This window comes from Gigantopelta aegis, unplaced genomic scaffold, assembly GCF_016097555.1.
Source record: "Gigantopelta aegis isolate Gae_Host unplaced genomic scaffold, Gae_host_genome ctg3560_pilon_pilon:::debris, whole genome shotgun sequence".
Lineage (NCBI taxonomy): Eukaryota > Metazoa > Mollusca > Gastropoda > Neomphalida > Peltospiridae > Gigantopelta > Gigantopelta aegis.
Genome location: NW_024533401.1, coordinates 16,351 through 38,070, shown reverse-complemented (window position 1 = coordinate 38,070; position 21,720 = coordinate 16,351). Strand labels below are relative to the sequence as shown.

The 21,720-nt window shown below is 32.2% G+C and overlaps 1 protein-coding gene across 1 annotated transcript; it reads right to left on the bottom strand.

The window, feature by feature from the left end:
• Positions 1–8,108: 8,108 nt before the first annotated feature.
• Positions 8,109–17,617, bottom strand: LOC121392236 (ankyrin repeat domain-containing protein 50-like). The gene is made up of 10 exons (XM_041523551.1): positions 17,552–17,617; positions 16,957–17,055; positions 15,811–15,909; positions 14,335–14,372; positions 12,830–13,098; positions 11,936–12,112; positions 9,839–9,939; positions 9,482–9,544; positions 8,723–8,821; positions 8,109–8,192 (listed from the first exon to the last, which is right to left on the bottom strand). Exons 1-10 carry the CDS (start codon positions 17,615–17,617, stop codon positions 8,109–8,111), a joined length of 1,095 nt encoding a protein of 364 aa, XP_041379485.1.
• Between the last annotated feature and the right edge of the window lie 4,103 nt (positions 17,618–21,720).

Here is a 21,720-nt window from a genome sequence, read left to right as displayed (position 1 = left end):
ATAAATCTCTTAGAACTCAGGTGCAATCGTCTCTCTGATAGATGGCCAAGTATACAGATAGTCAGAAAGAGGTGGTGGGAAAGAGGAGGAGGAGGAGGAGGAGAAGGAAGAGGAGGAGGAGACATGTCATCGAATCAGTCTGCTCAAATTCAGCTAAGACAGGATGGATAAAATGTCACTGTTAAAGTTTGGGTACCTAATAAATGATTCGGTTGGGTAAGTATCTTTTGTGACCTATGAAGAAAACAGAACATAAAGAGTTTGTGTTGTCCACACAAGCTTATACAAGTAACCATATTTAAGACATTTTAAAAGTAAATTTTTTTAAGGAAGGCCATACAATAAATGTATGTTGACAAACAAATTTCACTGAATACTTTGCTCTCATGCATAGCTATTTCCTCCTATTTGATCTAATTATGCTGCCAGATAGATACGCAACAAGCAATATACATCTAGTCACATATGATCAACTACCCACTACCTAAATTATTAGTAAGTTCAATTCCACAAGTAGATGCATAATGGTCTTATAGCTTATGAACCTTTAAGCAAAAAAGCTATCCACTTAATTCTATTTCTTATGTGCTATATGTCCTCATAAAAAATCTTGTACTGTCTAGAGTATACACACCTACGATCCTTCTCTACTGTGTCCCTATTGCCTTTTATGGCTGAACCGAAAGATCCCAAATAGATGTCTGGCTTTGGGACGTGGACACAACTGAGGTTATACTCCAGTCCACTTTTAAATTCAAAAAAATTTATCCCTGAGTCACCTGAAAAACACTATTTATTTCAGGATACTAGGGTTAAAATAAAGGGTCAATAAAGTTTTGAAGTTACAGAAAAATCTTTCAAATATTAAAATATAATTTTGCCCCCTATGTGGATTTTCAGTCAGTGGTTATACATAGCATTAATAACGAATACTCTACTCTTTTGTCTTCAAAAGTGACAAGTGTATTCTACTCAGTCCATGCTCTTTTTTTCAGTCACTTCTCAAAACCTTCACAGTACATATTCAACTCCATGAGATAGTATACCCTCTGGAACTTTAATAGAACACTATTGTGTGTTTTAGTGGTTCAATTTTAAGAAATAACATTACCCACAGGAAAAGGAGATTTAGAGGCTTTGAATTGAAAGGATTTTATATCTGTAAAAGTGATACAGTCTTTCATTCATGCTATATTGTAGCTTCCTTATTTTTACCTATCATGCCTTCTGGTATTTTCTACAATAGCCATTGTGTCTTTTTATCTGAACATTTATCTTTTCGGGGGCATTGCACTCCAGTTAAATTTTTTTAAGTAAAGCCCAAGAGCATAGTCTTTCACATCAATCAGGTATGTTCCTTTACAAAAAGAAGAGAAACTTGAGAGATAGAATCCTCTTTTTTTCCTTGACTTCATCTAGTAAGGATATAACTTAATAATAAAAATTTAGCACTTTGACTCCTTATAAAAAAAAAGTTTAAATTCCCAATAATAATGGTGACCAAAAATAATTACCTAACAGTTTATAATATTAACAAATGCATTTGTATAAGAATAGATATATTGTTCACATATAAAATAATGAACAAATAATAATCATTATAGTAATAATGTAAAAGATCTACCCACACTAATATTAAAATCATAGGCAGCATTAGACCCTAGCATACCTAGGTATAATTAGAGAACTAATTACACTCAGCATAGTTTAGATTCACGTACTAGTTCCTTTCAGTAATTTGGCTAGCTCTGTAAGAACTAGAAGAAACACATCCTAGCTCCACCTATAATACTAATGGTGTGGAACATGTGACACACGTGAATTATAAAAACTATAATTGCCCACGTTTTCTGCAGCTAGCAGCTGCCTATGATCAAAAATCAGGTTAGACTCTATTTTTTGCAAATCTGCTAAAAAACATATTCTCAATTGAACAGTCTTGTACTATACACTTTGGTGAGGACTTGTTATCTACCGTTGTGGCAATGACATGATACTATCTCCAAAACTACTAACCTGTTACCTGTAGGTGAATACTTGACTTCAGGATGTGGCCAATGAGTTGTCCCTATTAGACAGATCAGCAGGATATGATGCACTATGTTTTCATTTCTGGTTGTTTATGTGACCCAGTAATAGGCTCAGTCCTGTCTTCTTATATGAGAGTTGTTTACCAATAAATGGTACATTGGAGGATTTTCAACAATTTTCTTCATGTCTAAAGTGAAGATAGCAATTTATAGGTTAATGATTGGTGATGATTTAATTTTATAAATATATACATAGCCAGGAACAAAGAGCAATGAAGGAGACATTGTGCAGCCAGTATAATATAAAAACAAGTAGCTACAATAAATAGTTCAATGTCACATTTTCTTATACTAACAAAAAGTCACTAAACAATTAAATATCCCTGTCATGTACCATAATACATTAGCCAAATACAAAAGTATATTATATACTATTTTGTCAAATATCAACAAATAGACAGTCACTATAGACATCCTCTTCTTACCTGTTAGATTCTCATACTTGATGTAAGCTTTTCCATCTTTTATTCACAAGAAAAAGTTAGACTGATGGGATTTGTTGTATTTTTTCAAGAATACAGGGAAAGCTTCTTCAAGACCAGGAAAATCTGATGGTAATCCATCTTACCACTAATACATTATCATAATCATCACCATGGGGTAATAGTGGCATTTGATCTTCATCCACATTGCATATAATAACTGGATGACCCAAAATAGTGCTATTGTCTGGAGGGTGAGTTAAAGACTGAGATTATAGCTATAGTGAGAGAAAATCTAGTAAAACATATAATACTAATGGAACTAATTTTCAAACAACATCTGCATTAGTTGCGTTGCTTGTTTAGTTTATCAGAAGGATATGAATAGCATTCTAGGCAAACTTAACCTTTCATAGATAATAATGTTATTATTAAAATATGATAAGAAACAAATCAAAAATTATGAACAATATGGTAGGTCCTTATATATAATAGCATAGGGGAAATGTTTAAAATGACATGGTAATTACAAATAGACACACCACACTATACAATTACAGCACACCCAGTTTGCTTGACCCTGCCCAACATTAAGCCACACCTAGTAAGTTGGCTTAGCTCTGCTAAGAAATATATAGGAGAAATAATCCTAATTCCACCTATGATACTAATGTGCGGAACAGTGTGACACACAGTGAATTATAAATTATCATGCCTAAGTTGCTCCAGGTTTACCAGCTGTCTATGATCAAAATCAGGTTAGACTCTATTTTTTTTTGCCAATTTACTAAAAAAACACATTCTCAATAAAAAAAAGCTTGAACTACAACGTTTGGTAAGGACTTGCATCACTACCTACTGCAATTGACATGATGACTATCTCACAAAATACTAACCTGTACCTGTAGATGATAGCTCAAATTCGATGTGGCCAAGAGTTGTTCCTATTAGAGGACAGATCAGCAGGATATGATGTACACAATGTTTTATTCTGGTTGGTTATGTGATCCAGTAATAGGCTATCAGTCCTTGTCTATTATATGAGAGTTGTTTACCAATGAATGGTACATTTGGAGGATTTTCAACAATTTTCTTTATGTCGAAGTGAAGATAGCAATTTATTTGGTGATGATTTAATTTTATAAAAATATATATATATACGGTCTAGAACAAAAGGCAAGGAAGTAGACATTATGCAGCTGCTGGTATATATATAAACAAGTAGCGACAATGAATATTGGCAATGTCACATTTCTTCTACTAACAAAAGCACTAAACAATTTAAATATCCCTGTCATGTACCCAATACATTAGCCAAATACAAAAGTACATTTATATACTATTTGTCAATATAAAAAATAGACATCACTATAGACATCCCTTCTTACCTGTTGGGATCATCATACTTGATGTAAGCTTTTCCATCTTTTTATTTCACAAGAAAAGTAGACTGAGGATTTATTGTATTTTTTTCAAGAATACAGGGAAAGCTTCTTCAAGACCGAGGAAAATCAGTTGGTAACCCATACCACTAATACATTATCAATCATCATCACCATGGGGTAATAGTGGCATTTGATCTTCATCTAATTGCTATAGATAACTGGATGACCCAAAATAGTGCTATGTCTGGAGGGTGAGTTAACGACTGAGATAGCTACAGTGAGAGAAAATCAGTAAAACATATATAATACTAATGGAACTGATTAAAAACACATCTGCGTTAGTTGTTATCTTGTTTAGCTTATCAGAAGGGATATGAATAGCACTCCTTAACAAAACTTAACCCTTCACAAATGTTTGTCAGTTAAATATGGTAAGAAACAAATCAACATTATGAACAATATGTAGGTCCTTTATATATACCATAGGAAAAAACTCAAAATGAAATGACAATTAACAAACTAGCCACATGACACACATAACTAATAATCAAACCACACCAGTTTGTCTGACCTTACCCACCATTTAAGCCACACCCACATCCTGGCCTGAGTCGCTCTAATTTGTGGACCTGATTGTTTATAATGAGTTCTGACTTGGAGTGGGATTTTAGTCTATAAAATATTTAAACATTACAAAGGAATTATTCATCTATGGTTTAATAGAACACTACCTACCTACTATACTGTAAAGTTGGAAATATCTAGGTGGAACATTATCAGGATGTTAAATACTCATGTTAATTTTAATATTGTGGCTTGAGATTTTATGAATTTAATTTTTTACCAGTATTTCTGGTTCATGGTTGTGGTTATTGACAAAATAATTACTTAACAGTTTATAATATTAGCAAATGCATTTGTATAATTATATAATATTGTTCACATATAATATGAACAACATTATAGTAATAAAACAGAAAAGATCTACCTACAACTATATTAAAATCATAGGCAGCATTAGACCCTAGCATACCTGGTATAATTTAGAACTATTACACTCAGCATAATATAGGTTCAGTTACTAGTTCCTTTCAGTAAATTGTGGCTTACTCTGCTAAGAACTATGAGAAACAATCCTAGTTCCACCTATCATATTAATGGTGTGAACAGTGAACCACACAAGTGAAGTATAAATATCATTGCCCAAGTTTCTCCAGCTACCACTGCCTATGATCAAAATCAGTTAGACTCTATTCTTGCTAAATCTGCTGAAAAAAATCATATCTCAATGGAAGAGTCCTTGTTGTATATACTTTGGTAAGGACTTGATACTTGGACAATTGACATGTACTATCTCACAAACTACTAACCTGTACCTGTAGGTGATAGCTTGAATTCACAGATGTGCCAATGAGTTGTCCTATTAGACAGATCATACCAGCAGGATAAATCAGGAATGCACAATGTTTGTTTAATTCTGGTTTTCATGTGATCCCAGTAATAGGCCAGTCCCCTTGTCTTCTTATATTACTTAGGAGTTGTTTACCCAATGACATGGTACATTTGGAGGATTTTCAACAATTTCCTCTTCATGTCTAAAGGTGAAAATAGCAATTTATTGGTGATGATTTATTTTTTATAATAATATATACATAGCCAGAAACAAAGAGCAATGGAGACAATTGCTCTCTCTTAGACATTGCAGCGGTCAGTTATAATTATATAACAAGTAGCTACAATAAATATTGCAATGGCCACAATTTTCTTCTACTAACCAAAAGCTCACTAAACAATTTAAATACCCTGTCATGTACCCAAGACATAGCCAAAACAAAAGTACATTTATATACTATTTTGATCAATATCAACAAATAGCAGTCACTAGTTAGAATCACCCTACCTAACCTGTTGATCATCGTACTTGATGTAAGCTTTTCCATCTTTTATTTCACAAGAAAAGTTAGACTGAGGATTTGTTGTATTTTTCAAGAATACAGGGAAAGCTTCTTCAAGACCAGGAAAATCTGATGGTAATCCATCTACCACTAATACATTATCATCATCACACCATGGGGTAATAGTGGCATTTGATCTTCAAACCCACACGGCTATAGATAACTGGATGACCCAAAATAGTACTGTTGTCTGGAGGGTGAGCTAACCACTAGATATAGCTACAGTGAAAGAAAATCTAGTAAAACATATAATACTATGAACTGATTAAAACACACATCTGCATTAGTTGCTTGCTTGTTTAGTTTTATCAGAAGGATATGAATAGCATTCTAGGCAAACTTAACCTTTCATAGATAATAATGTTACTATAAAAATATGGTAAGAACAAATCAACATATGAGCATATGGTAGGCCTTAATACATTGGGAAATATTTAAAATGACATGCTAATTAGAAATAGCCACACACACTATACAATTAAACCACACCCAGTTTGTTGACCCCTGCCAACATTAAGCCACACCACATCTTGGCTAGTCACTCTAACTTTGGGTCTGATTGTTGATAATGAGTTCTTGCTCAGAGGTGGAATTTAATTCCATTAAATACTTAAACATTAAAAGGGATTATTAATTTATGCTTTAATTGAACACTACCTTCACTATATACTGTAAATCTGGAAATATCTAGATAGATACATTATCAGATATTCATGTTAATTTAAAATTGTGGCTTGAGAATTATGAAATAAATTTTTACCTGTAATTTCTGGTTCATGGTTATAATTTTTTGTGGTTATAGAGTAACAACTTATATTAAAATAGTTGACAACATAAATTCTAGTTTTTACGTTAGTATAAAATATAGTATTACTATAATATGTAATAACAAAATTAAATTTATTTCCTTACACTTTTGATCTTGAAACTTGACATATGCTTCATTTCCACTTATAATCACATTTAGTCATTGTATATCCAGCTTTTATAAATAGTCTTTGTAAAGACTGGTTTAAAAGATTTGGTGATTCATCAGGAATATTCCTAATATGAAGAACTTGAGGTATACTAGGAGGAGGTTGGAAGGCAGATACATCAGCTATTCGTACCACATGATGTACATTCATAGGACATCCTAAAAAATTTGTTGGTGGCTGAGCCATTACATCAGACACTCCTATATGATGCGAACACAGGATTATGTTGAGTACACTAAGTCCAATCCAATTAACTAACCTTGTTCACTTGTAAATGTCAATAAGCAGTGTCTCCTTCGACAACACAACGAAAGCGATCAACTTGTAATGATAAGGGGCTTCACCAAAACGAAATTTTAAAGCATTCTCAGCCAATGCTTCATTAAGCTGTATTCCAGTAATCTTTCAGAGCACAAGCTTCATGAGAGACTGGTCCATTATTCTCGTTATCTTTTATGTTCATAGAATGGCCTCTGGAGCCAAGAGTGTTCCAAAGATTGATCTTCTATGAATCACTCTGTCATCCAAATTTGAAAGGTCTATAAGAGAGAGAATAGAAACAGTGAACCAAACCTTTTTATCCCTTAAAATATTCAGTTATCATAACTCAGTGTCTGTTAGATAGATGCGAGTATACGTATTTCAACCATGGAGTACACACTGGTGTTTATCACTATGAAAAACATTCATTGGTTTTGCTGAGATGTATATACCTGAATAGATATGTTAACAAAAATGTGATACTGAATTTGCTATAGAGTATGTAATAATATAACAGAAAAGAGAAAGCAACTAGTAAATATTATTAGTAAGACTGGCATCTACAACCTTTAATTATATAATTAATTTATCATGAAACTTGTCTTATAAAAAATGATTGGAATTATCAAAACAATAAACTGTTTCATTCTACCTTATAGAGGAGGAAGTTGAAAGTACTATTGTTATAATACACCCACAATGCATACAGGGAAAGTGATTGTTATTGTTAACAAGTGTGTAATAAGGCCATTAAATGGAGGAATAAAATGTAAAGAGTGTTCATAATCCATATTCACTCTAAAATCATTCATATACAAGAATAGTTCAATACATTCATATATAAACTATAATTCAAATACTACCCTCTTTATAAGTGGTCTCTAAAATTTGTTTTTTTCGTTCTAAATACTTCAAAAACAAATTAAAATATTAGATATGAGGATTTTACATTTCTATCATTATACTTCTTTCTTTATTCAATATCTTGGTAAATATTCAAGACACAATAAACAACATGTCACTTATTTTTCAGTTCTACTGGTATACTTAAGTCTCTAGACTCACTTGTAGCTAGTTGAGCTTTCTCCCTCATCTCTGCTGCCTGAAATGATAACACATATGATATATAATATAAAATATGGAATCAAGACAGTTACTATAGACCTGATAACATTACTAACATTAACAAACACTGTCCATATAATAGGTGATTACTACTATACACTATACCCTAAACTTTAACTTGACATAAGTATTGGAACATAAATGTATTAACTTCACAATAAAGTACAACATTCCTACACTGGGTCTCTATTATATTTCATACTATTAAAGTTGTTTATGTGTTAATCTGTTATTCCTGACTCTACATACCAGAATAATCCGTATTGAGTACACTAACCATAGTCATCAACTTCTCTTGATACTCGACTGCAATCCTCTTCTGTCCAACATGATCAGTTTGTAAAGCCGTTAACAATGATCTTCTTGTAGCAGTATCAGCTCTCTTATTGAGCCACACGTCGTACATACGAGATATTTGTCAGTCACAGCAGAATCATTTATATTATCTAAGTCCACAGTATTCAGTTGTAATTGTATACCTAACTCGTACCAATGACCAGTTCTAACATAGTTGCACACTTCGTGAAGTTGAGGGACTTCATCCAGCAATTGTTCGAGATACTCGTCAGACATTTTTTCTGTTAAACAAACGCCTCCTCCCAGCCCCTTCAAGATACATAATTCAAAATTAACTCAAAAATAAGAAATAAGCTATGGCACTGTGTGTCTCGTCTTCCTGTATAATATACACATACACACTAATCACACTCACACTGCACTCTAATCTCTACATAATAATAATAATTTCTAGATTTGATGAGTGCACCTCCCTTTGTCATTTTCAAATGAACCCAACATAATTATATCTCAATATGTTATATCTCAATTTAATGGTAACTTTGCCAAATAATTCTAAAATAGTTTTATATTATCAATGGCTTGATCCATTGGTGTCTCTCCACCTGTATAATGTATATATAAACATCACACTCTAATCACTACATATTAATAATAACTCACATCATCTTGAATATTACATCTGCTCCATACTTTAATAAAACTTGAACAACATCAGGATTCCTCTATTAACAGCATAATGAAGTGGAGTTGTACCATTCTATTTAATACAACACAATATAACTTTGAAGTATAAAATACAATTAATCTTACATCATCTACAGCATTAGGATCAGCTTTATTTTTTAGTAGTATCTCAACTACTTCAACACGTCCTGGTTTATAGAGACATCAACGGCATGATGGATAGAGGTCTTCCCATCCTCCTAGTGTGTTTTTATAAACAATAGTTAACAGTATCTTACTTACCTCCTCTATAACATTGATATCTGCTCCATACTCTATCATTGTTCTAACAACCATCAGGATGACCTTTAACAATTGCACAGTTAAAAGCACTCCATCCATTCTGTGTAGAAAAACAATTTAGTATTAACTCAAGGTAATTATAACTGTCACTACTTTTTGTAATGAAAAACTATGTACAATAGTGACATGATATAGTCATAATCATACTTCATCTTTGGCATTGACATTAAATTTGTTCTTCAAAAGAACATCAACAACATTAGCATATCCAACGTTGAGCTGCTACATGAAGTATCGTCCATCCTTCCTAAATATAAACACACATCACTAAGAATTGTCTTTTAACAAGATAGTTACCTCATCCATAACACTAAGATCTACACCATGATTTATTAATGTTTGTATAACATCACTGTGACCTTCTTTAGCCGCATGTCGGTCAAGGCACCCCAACCCTCCTGAAATTATATTGATACAAATTAATGATATCAAAATTAATGGTGACATATAGTACTTTATCCACAAGGTTTGAATCAGCTCCCTGTGTAGTAATAGTTCAACTATTCTGTTCTGACCATTCCAAGCAGCCTGATTCAAGGCTGTCCAACCATCCTGTGTCAGACCATTAACAAAATATTGCAATATTGTAAAACAATATATATGTGCGGGTATGTGTGTGCTTGTGTGTGTATTACTTACTTTGGCAGCAGCGTTAATCTTAGCATTTATGAGATAATAATGTTGATACTACCTCATAATGATTACTGGCAGCATTATGAAGTGGGTATATATTTATACTATAATAATGACTACCAATAAACGAGTGACTTAATATATTTTCAATGTACCTCATCTACACAATTCACATCAGCTTTATATTTTATCAGAATCTCTACTATAGCATTGTGACCTTTCTCAGCAGCATAATGTAAAGGAGTCTTTTTATGCTATTAGTAAAAATATAACATGATAATTTAGTTATCCTATTTAAAGTGCAAGTGGTATATTTGGTCACTTTAACAATCCCATATTGTATATTATAACAAACCATTTCTAATTGGTATAATGTATTAAACTGACAGTGTTAGTAAGTTTATGGTGATTTAATTGACACTTACCTTTGTCTTTAGCATTAAACTTTAGCTCTATGTTGTAACAACATTTCAGTAATATCATCACTACCATAGTCTGAAGCAATATGAAGTGGTGTTCCTTATCCTATGATCACAACAATACATAGTATCATACTTTGTTATATATGATAAAACTTTTAAAATTTAATAACACATACTTCATCCAATATGTCCACTGTCACTTTATACTTTAATACTGATCTAAAAACTGGAGTATGACCTTTCATAGCAGCATAATGAAGGTATGACTATAGTACATTGAGAATACAGTTAGTAATATATGATAAAATGTGATTAAACTACTTACATTAGCCTCTTTCATCTTAACACCATACCAAGAGATGTTGAAAGCTGTAATATTCTCCTTCATTGCTGCTAAATACAAAGGACTCCATCCTTCCTGTATAACATGACTAAATCATTGACAGTTTTGTAGTATTTCTGACCTTCCTGACCTTATTTTGGCCTCTTGGATTAACTCCATGTTTTAGCAATACCTCTACAATATCATTATAACCAAAATTAATAGCACAATGAAGTGAGTATCTCCAAACTAGATATATGTAATAATATTACACAATATATTGAACTACTACTAATACTTTATCAGGTAAGTCTCCATTGACTCCTTTAGAGAGTAAATTTTGAATTTCTTTAGTTTTTCTTTGTTCAACAAAGTAATGAAGATAACTGCCGCCAGTCTATTTAGAAATATATAATAAATAAAAATGATTAGTTCAAAGTGAACTGACTTTGTTGATAGTTGCTCCATGATCCAATAATGTTTGTACCATGTCACTATAGTTATGTTCAATAGCATAATATAATGCTGTTTACCTGTCTAATGTATATTAAGATTTAATGAAGACTAATGAAGATATGATGATTATATCATTACCTTAATCAACTATATTAACATCAGCTCCTTGATTAATAAGAGTAAATAGTACATTATGTCTGCTGCATCTACTGCTAAATGAAGGAGAGACTCACTGTTGCCCTAGAAGACAGAGACAAGTGACAATCATATTTGATGATATTCATACCAATCTACAAACTCCAGACTCATCATAAAACTTGGAATTTATATCAATTCTGTCTTTAATCAGTTGAATTATTTGAACAACATCTCCATTAACAACAGCTCCATATAATCTTTTAATCTATAAAAATTATAATGTCATTATAAATAATATATTGTATTGTGTTGTACCATTTCTCTTGTGATATTTTTTGGAACTTGTAAGTCTTTCTCTTCTGTGTGTCCTAAATGAAATAATAATCAGGATACAAGAGGATAGGAGGATAGATTTTAATATACCTGTGCTCTCATTTCCACTTTTCAATACATCAGGTAACTGTACTACAGTAACTCCAACATCCTCTAGTTCCTTTAGTACAGCTGGATCTCTGAGATCTTTTAGAACAGCAGGTATAACTGAAGGCAGCACAGCATATGTTATGAGAACACACTTTTGTCTTATTTCATTGAGTGAAGCTGAATTAGACCAAGAGAATCCAGAAAAAGTTGTAATCCAACTATATAATCGCTTTAAAAGCCATGGTCTATCAAGTTGGAACAACAATATGAGGTAATCCAATAGCAGTTGATGGTTTGAGGTCTGGATATTGACGAAACATCTCCATAATATTTTTAAAAGAAGCTTTGTTAAATAATATAGTACACTCTTGTTCATATTGCTCAAACTGGTTGTTAATAGTTGAATCATTAGCTAGTCAGAAATCTTCCTTAAGAGAGCATAATTTAAGTAGCCAATGAAATGATGCTTAATCAGAAATACAAAGAGAAGTCCCCAATATTTTCAACTTTCTCAAGTTTTTTCATACATGATTCCATCACTTTAGGCAAGCAACGATTTTCTTCTAAAGACAGACAAAGAAGCTCTTTAGCTACAGATAAATCAATGTTGTTAGCTACTAGTGACTGTCGTACTGTTATGTATAGTGTTGAAAATCGTTCTTTCAATTTGTGAGCTATCTCTGCTAATTCTTGTACCTCTTCAATCTTTTCATAGACAAAGTCTACAACTAAACATGTTGTTTTATATTAATCAATAGATTTAGATCATTTTTGCTTACCTGGATTTGATTTGATGAGATCAGAGTCTATAAAATATAACAGAACTTATTAAGCTTGATGACAATATTACAAAACTCACTCAAACTGGTGCTGAACTCTGTATGGAATAGCTACCTGGTTCTAAGTGGCTCCATGCTGTAGCAAATTCATCAGCAGCCTTTTTTGGTGCTCCACCTAATTTTTCAAGAACACCAATAAACAGTTGACAGTGTTCTTGTAACTCTGGGATACTATGTTTGAATTCCATTGCTGACATAAATTGTTCCATAATATCATCATAATTGAGAGATCTCATGACTCCTCTGCCTATGAGTTTGACTTCAATCATATGTCTGGCAAAGGTTTCCATGGAACTATTCAGTGTTTGACTAAGTCTAGCATATCTAGAAGTGATAACATCATTTATAGCTTTCCTATATTCTAGTACTCCAGGTTTATCAGTGGCCATCTCTTCCTGAATACACTCCCTTGTCCACCTCCCCTTAAATTTCATGTAATAACTATTTACATAATGCATCATATAACATTAATATTATATTTGTACAGTTTGAAGTTTACAGTTTCTACTGATAACTCATATGCTAATATATCGTATTCTGGTGATTTGTATACTAAGGGAATTTACTTCCTTATCATGTGATATCTAGCTCATCTCTAATCACTTAATCTAAAGTAAATATTCTTCTTTACTAATTATCAACTCACTATTACTTATCACACTAAAACTTATTATATACTATCAATCACTTATTTATCTCTGTGTTATTAATGATACTATATCCTGTACTTTAATACCTTAATTCTGTTTATTTATTATTGTTCTATTCTGTTTGTGCTCTTTAAACTAGCAGTAGCTATTGGGCATTCATTTTTTTCAATAAAAAGGGTTATATTATAATGTCAATGTCATTGTAAAGAGTCACACTTCTAACTAATGTATCATAACTCAGAGTCTGTTAGATAGATGCAAGTATGTATTTCAACCATATATACACAGTGGTGGTTTATCACTATGAAAACATTCATTGGTTTTGCTGAGATGTATACCTGATAGATATGTTAACATAAATTTGATACTGAATTTGCTATAGAGTATTGTCTTATAAAATGATTATAATTACCAAAGCAATAAACTGTTTCAATTCTACCTTATAGAGGAGGAAGTTGAAAGTACTATTGTTATAATACACTCTCACTAGTGAGGGTGTATTATAACAATAGTACTTTTCCCTGTATACACAGTACTGTGTATACAGGGAAAAATATTGTTATTGTTTAACAAGTGTGTAATAAGGGCATTAAATGGAAGGGATGAAATGTAGAGAGTTGAGTGTTCATAATCCACATTTACTCTAAAATCATTCAGTATACAAGATATAGTTCAATACATTAATGTACTACCCTCTTTATAAGTGGTCTCTAAAATTTGTGTTTTCGTTCTAAATACTTCAAAATATTAGTTATGATGGATTTTACATTTCTATTATTATACTTCTTTCTTTATTCAATATCTTGGTAAATATTCAAGACACATAAATAACATGTCACTTATTTTCAGTTCCATTGGTATACTTAAGTTCTAGACTCACTAGACTAGTTTCTCAAGTTTCTAGACTCACTTGAGCTTGAGTTGAGCTTTCTCCCTCATCTCAGCTGCCTGAAATGATAACACATGTGATATATATAAATACTGAATCAAGGCAGTTGCTATAGACCTGATAACGATACTAATATTAACAAACACTGTCCATATAATAGGTGATTAATACCATACCCTATACCCCAAACTTTAACTTGACATAAGTATTGGAACATAAATGTATTAACTTCACAATAAAGTACAACATTCCTACACTGGGTCTCTATTATATTTCATACTATTATGTGCTAGTTAATCTGTTATTGCTGACTCTACATACACCAGAATAATCCTGTATTGACTACAATAACCATAGTCATCAGCTTCTCTTGATACTCAACTGCAATCCTCTTCTGACCAACATGATCAGTTTGTAAAGTCGTTACAGGGGGGTAGGAATGAAGTTTAAGTTGGGGGGGGGGGGGGCTGACCTTAGCGTTACATCAAAAATGACCAAACAAATTAATTCATCTGTCGTTAAAAGAAACAAACTATAGCTATTTCTAATAAGTTTATGTTATCTGTATGGTCCTTATGTGTGTGTAACAACATGACATTGTTTAGTTGTTCTTGGGTCATAGTAGTTTGTAGGTAATTTTATAGTCTGAGTAAGATTGAAAAAGTGCATTCCATTCTATTAATACTTTTGTTATAGCAATTAATTTTACAGAAGGTAACATCACCACACAATAATGTGGTGATTGATTGTTAATGTACACAAATTAACACAATAACCACTTCAGTCAAGAGGTTATTATGTACATAGTCTTGAGTGCAAATCAGGGGGGGCTTAGCCCCCCTGATGTGAAGTTGGGGGGGGGGGGGGGCTTCAGCCCCTCCTGCCCCACCCTTTCCTACCCTTATGCGTTAACAATGATCTTCTTGTAGCAGTATCAGCTCTCTTATTGAGCCACACATACAGGATAGTTTGTCAGTCACAGCAGAATCATTTATATCATCCAAGTCCACAGTCCACAGTATTCAGTTGTAATTGTATACCTAACTCGTAGCGATGAGCAGTTCTAACATAGTTGCACACTTCGTGAAGTTGAGGGACTTCATCCAACAATTGTTCAAGATACTTGTCAGACATTTTTCAGTTAAACAAACGCCTCCTCCCCAGCCCCATCAAAGGTACATAATTTAAATTAACTCAAAAATAAGTTCGTAGTTGATGGGTTCTTCTTATATAATATACACAAAGATATCACACTCAATTACTACTACATAATAATAATGTTCTAGATTTGAGAGTGCACCTCCCCTGTTGTCATTTTTAAATGAAACCCAACATAATTATATCTCAATATGTTATATCTCAATTTAAATGGTAACTTTGCCAAATAATTCTAAAATAGTTTCGTTATCAATGGCTTGATCCATTGGTGTCTCTCCAGCCTGTATAATGTATACATAAACATTACACTCTAATCACTACATAATAATAATAACTCACATCATCTTGAATATTAACATCTGCTCCATACTTTAATAAAACTTGAACAACGTCAGTATATCCTCTATTAACAGCATAATGAAGTGGAGTTGTGCCATTCTATTTAATACAACACAATATAACTTGAAGTATAAAATACAATTAATCTTACATCATCTACAGCATTAGGATCAGCTTTATTTTTTAGTAGTATCTCAACCACTTCAAACACGTCCTGGTTTGTAGAGACTATCAACAGCATGATGGATAGAGGTCTTCCCATCCTCCTAGTGTGTTGTATAAACAATAGTTAACAGTTACTTTACTTACTTCCTCTATAACATTGATTTTTGCTCCATACTCTATCATTGTTCTAACAACATCAGGATGGCCTTTAACAATTGCACAGTTAAAAGCACTCCATCCATTCTGTGAAGAAATCAATTTAGTATTCACTCAAGGTAATTATAACTGTCACTACTTTTGTAATGAAAAACTATGTACAATAGTGACAGATATAGTCATAATCATACTTCATCTTTGGCATTGACATTAAATTTTGTTCTTCAAAAGAACATCAACAACATTAGCATATCCACGTTGAGCTGCTACATGAAGTATCGTCCATCCTTCCTAAATACAAACACACATCACAAAGAGTTGTCTCTTAACAAGATAGTTACCTCATCCATAACACTAAGATCTACACCATGATTTATTAATGTTGTATAACATCACTGTGACCTTCTTTAGCCGCATGTCTCAAGGCACCCCAACCCTCCTGAAATTATATGATACAAATTAATGATATCAAAATTAATGGTGACATATAGTACTTTATCCACAATGTTTGGATCAGCTCCCTGTGATAGTAATAGTTCAACTATTCTGTTCTGACCATTCCAAGCAGCCTGATTCAAGGCTGTCCAACCATCCTGTGTCAGACCATTAACAAAATATTGCAATATGGTAAACAATATATATGTGCGGGTATGTGTGTGCTTGTGTGTGTATTACTTACTTTGGCAGCAGCGTTAATCTTAGCATTATGAGATAATAATGTTGATACTACCTCATAATGATTACTGGCAGCATTATGAAGTGGGGGTATTTATACTATAATAATGACTACCAATAAACGAGTGACTTAATATATTTTCAATGTACCTCATCTACACAATTCACATCAGCTTTATATTTTATCAGAATCTCTACTATAGCATTGTGACCTTTCTCAGCAGCATAATGTAAAGGAGTCTTTTTATGCTATTAGTAAAAAATATAACATGATAATTTAGTTATCCTATTTAAAGTGAAAGTGATATATTGGTCACTTTAACAATCCTGTATTGTTTATTATAACAAACCATTTCTAATTGGTATATGTATGAACTGACAGTGTTAGTAAGTTTATGGTGATTTAGTTGACATTTACCTTGTCTTTAGCATTAACTTAGCTCTATGTTGTAACAACATTTCAGCAATATCATCACTACCATAGTCTGAAGCAATATGAAGTGGTGTTCTCTTATCCTATGATCACAAACAATACATAGTATCATACTTTGTTATATATGATATAAACTTTTAAAAATTTAATAACACATACTCATCCAATATGTCCACTGTCACTTTATACTTTAATACTGATCTAAAAACTTTGAGTATGACTTTCATAGCAGCATAAAAATGAAGGTGTATGACTATAGTACATTGAGAATACAGTTAGTAATATATGATAAAATGTGATTAAACTACTTACATTAGCCTCTTTCATCTTAACACCATGATCCAAGAGATGTTGTAATGCTGTAGTATTCTCCTTCATTGCTGCTAAAAAACAAAGGACTCCAATCCATCCTTCCTGTATAACAGACTAAATCATTGACAGTTTTGTAGTGTTTCTGACCTTCCTGACCTTATTTTGGCCTCTTGGATTAACTCCATGCTTTAGCAATACCTCTACAATATCATTATAACCAAAATAATAGCACAATGAAGTGGAGTATCTCCAAACTAGATATATAATAATATTACACAATATATTGAACTACTACTAATACTTTATTCAGGTAAGTCTCCATTGACTCCTTTAGAGTAAATTTTGAATTTCTTTAGTTTTTCTTTGTTCAACAAAGTAATGAAGATAACTCCCACCAGTCTATTTAGAAATATATAATAATAAAAATGATTAGTTCAAAATGAACTGACTTTGTTGATAGTTGCTCCATGATCCAATAATGTTGTGTACCATGTCACTATAGTTATGTTTCAATAGCATAATATAATGCTGTTTTACCTGTCTAATGTATATTAAGATTTAATGAAGACTAATGAAGATATGATGATTATATCATTACCTTATCAACTATATTAACATCAGCTCCTTGATTAATAAGAGCATATAGTACATTATGTCTGCCTGCATCTACTGCTAAATGAAGGAGAGACTCACTGTTGCCCTAGAAGACAGAGACAAATGACAATCATATTTGATGATATTCATACCAATCTACAAACTCCGGACCGCATCATAAAACTGGAATTTATATCAATTCCGTCTTTAATCAGTTGAATTATTTGAACAACATCTCCACTAACAACAGCTCCATATAATCTCTTAGTCTATAAAAATTATAATGTCATTATAAATAATATATTGTATTGTGTTGTACCATTTCCTCTTGTGATATTTTGGAACTTGTAAGTCTTTCTCTTCTGTGTGTTCCTAAATGAAATAATAATCAGGATACAAGAGGATAGGAAGATAGATGTTAATATACCTGTGCTCTCATTTCCATTTTTCAACACATCAGGTTAACTGTAATACAGTAACTCCAATATCTTCTAGTTCCTTTAGTACAGCTGGATCTCTGAGATCTTTTAGAGCAGCAGGTAGAGCAGAAGGAAGTATGGCATATGTTACTATAATACATTCATTTGAATATTCTTTAGGAGCAAGTGAATCAGCCCAGTTAGGAAATCTAGCTTTGAGATATTCTTGCCAGGTAAGTATGCTTCCTTCAGGCCAAGGGCTCTCCAGACGAAACATTATTTCAGGAAGTCCAACAGCAGTAGTTGGAGAAAGATCAGGATAGTCATGGAACACTTGCATTAGAATATTAAAAGTTGATGCATTGAGAAGATGTTTATATTCACTCTCTAACGATCAAACTTCTCTTTACTTCAGTATTTTCCACTAACTCACTGATCTCCTTCAACAAACCATAATTGAGATACCCAACAAAATCATTTTTGATGAGAAAAGGAAAAATTTTCTTAACAGAGTCTATTTCGTCTAAAGTCTTCAATACATATCAGTTGACACATGTCGAATATTATCCTTTAAAGCTAAATTTATAATAAGTTTTTACTTCATCTATATCAACATTTTCAACTGATCTCTTAACGTCTACACTCAGTTTACGAAATTCTATTTTGAGTTTCGAAGCTATGGTTGCTAATTCTGGAAGTCGCTCAATATTCCGATAGAGAATATCTACAACTAAATTTTAAAAAAGATAGTAATAACATAACATCATAGTCAAATGAGACTTGAAAGTTATGTTATTAATTTACTGAGAATACAAAATATATAATAATCATGTGAAAGTGTAAGAAGAGATGTTGTTATAAGTTTTTGTCAGATGGGCCTGTACAATATTGGGAGTGTATTACATTCCACAATCTTATTCTAATTAACATAACGTAATATAATTTATTATACCAGGATTTGGTACTGATTGTTTGGTAGATTCAATTGTGACTACTTGAGTTATCTGTACCTGTAGTAATTTATTGATCAGTTTTGGTATCATACAAGTATAATAACACTGACCATTCTATTTAATATTTTTTCATAATTTTCTGCGACTGTGTTCTCTCCAACATCTTTTTGTTCTTAAAGCTGTCAATAGTTGTCTTCTTGTTGCATTAGGTTAGTACGAAGCCCATAACTGATACATTAGAGTTCTTTTATAAGATCCAGTATCATTTCTAATTTCTTTCAGTTCTACTTCATCTACCTCTAATTGTATTCCCAATTTATACCAGCGACTAGTTCTAACATATTCACACACTTCAGGCAGTGGCGGCTTTTGATCTAACAGCTTATCTAGGTGAGTGATGAAGGATTAACCCACCGCCATAGCAGTTTTTAAAATAAACACTATAAACCATAATATTAATTAATACCGCTATGAATTATTCAAATTATGTCCTGTCCACAGGTTATGTCATGCAGAGTTAATCACGGCTCCCTCTCTTCAGTATTCCATATTGTATATATGTGTACATATATACCTACACTGTATATACTGTCTGGGTTTTTGTATATACATAAACTCGATAGTAAAAATACTACTTAAAAATGATTTGGTATACATAATTATAGAGGCAGGAACAATACGAAATAAAGTGCAGCATTAATAAGTTAAAGATATTTTATAAGTACAATTCTAATAATTTATATCATCCAGAGACAGTGTAATAACCAATTAAGATATTAAAGGGAACAGTAGTTGTTTGATTAGTTGTTGTCTCTAATATATACATCATAAACACACCTCAGGAATAATCCAATCTGATATCCAGATCTGCATCTGTTCACTAGTTATTGTAAATGTTAACTATAAAGTGGAAGAGAGAGAGGATACATGACTTAGATTGATATAAATTATACAAACCTGTGTTGTGTCTCCTTTAATAATAAAATTCCTCTATTTACACCCACTAACTGTCTAATAGGAGCTGGTATATCAGGGTTCTTCCATTGGATATAAACTTGAGTCACCTGATCATAAAGAAAACTCTGTTACTTAACTCTACTGTATTTCACTGTCTTACTTCATCTCCATCCATATTTCCAGTATTGGTTACAGAGACAATGACAGTGATATTATCTCCTGTTTTTAGCAATAGTTGGAGTAATAGATAAGTCAGAATATTTGAAGGTAGTATATGATCTGTAAAATTATATCATATTAGAACTATGTCAACTATAGGAGGGGACTTGGTCTAGGCCAAGTGTTACCAGCTGGGATATATTTTCCAGTAAGTACCATTGGCTATAGCTTCACCAGCAGTCTGTTCATATAAAATATAATACTACATTATTGTAGACTGTCTTATACCTGAGCTGGATAATAAGCTTCTAAAATAGCAAGATATCGAGGATTTTATTTAGCATAACTTATATCAAATGGACCAGCATTGAAAAGGATTAGAATAATTGGAGCTAGAAATGTATATAAAAATAGTCTAAAATGATTTAAATTAGCTAATATACCATTTCACTAGCTTTTTCATGTCCCTGACATTTGTAGTTATAATATAGATAGATTGATATCATCATGTTACTCAATTTCCTATCAGTTTAACTGTGGTGTGTGTGTGTGTGTCTGTATGATGGACAGAGATGATAAAATGATAATAACAGTCATACACTTACTAAGTCCAGCTGTAACATTAACTATAACCTACATAGTACAGCTTTAATAGCATCTGTACTATCTATTTACTAGAGAATAGTAAATAGATAGTATTTTAAATCTCAATCTCACTTGCAAACAGAACCATCTGTATACCTAGTAGAATTATTTAAAATATTTGACCTGATTTTAGTGAAGTTTTAAATACCCATTAATGGAGTAACAACGTATTCTATCTGTAGAGAAAGAAAAATACCGCAAACTATAAGAGAATAGTAGTATCATTAAGTAGGAGATCTAGAGAAGTCGCCAAATAAAATAAATAGCTAGCTGGTTCATATTACCTATAATGTATTATATCAATGATGTAACATGCTTGCACAAGCCTCGTCTACTTGACCTAGAGGTAGTCCTATAGTTTCATTATTCTTTAAAAGTACAATAATTTCCATAGCTGCTTGTAGAGAGATCTCAATATAGTAATGTTGTAATGATATAAAAA

Excerpts from the sequence above, each read along its gene's own strand:
- LOC121392236 (XM_041523551.1), bottom strand. The coding sequence starts at position 17,617 with ATGAAGGAGAATACTACAGCATTACAACATCTCTTGGATCATGGTGTT. Across the intron at positions 9,940-11,935 it reads AAGTGGAAATGAGAGCACAG|GAGGGTTGGGGTGCCTTGAC; the intron begins GTATATTAAAAT and ends ATATAATTTCAG. Across the intron at positions 9,545-9,838 it reads ATCTTAGTGTTATGGATGAG|GTCATCCTGATGGTTGTTAG; the intron begins GTAACTATCTTG and ends CAATTGTTAAAG.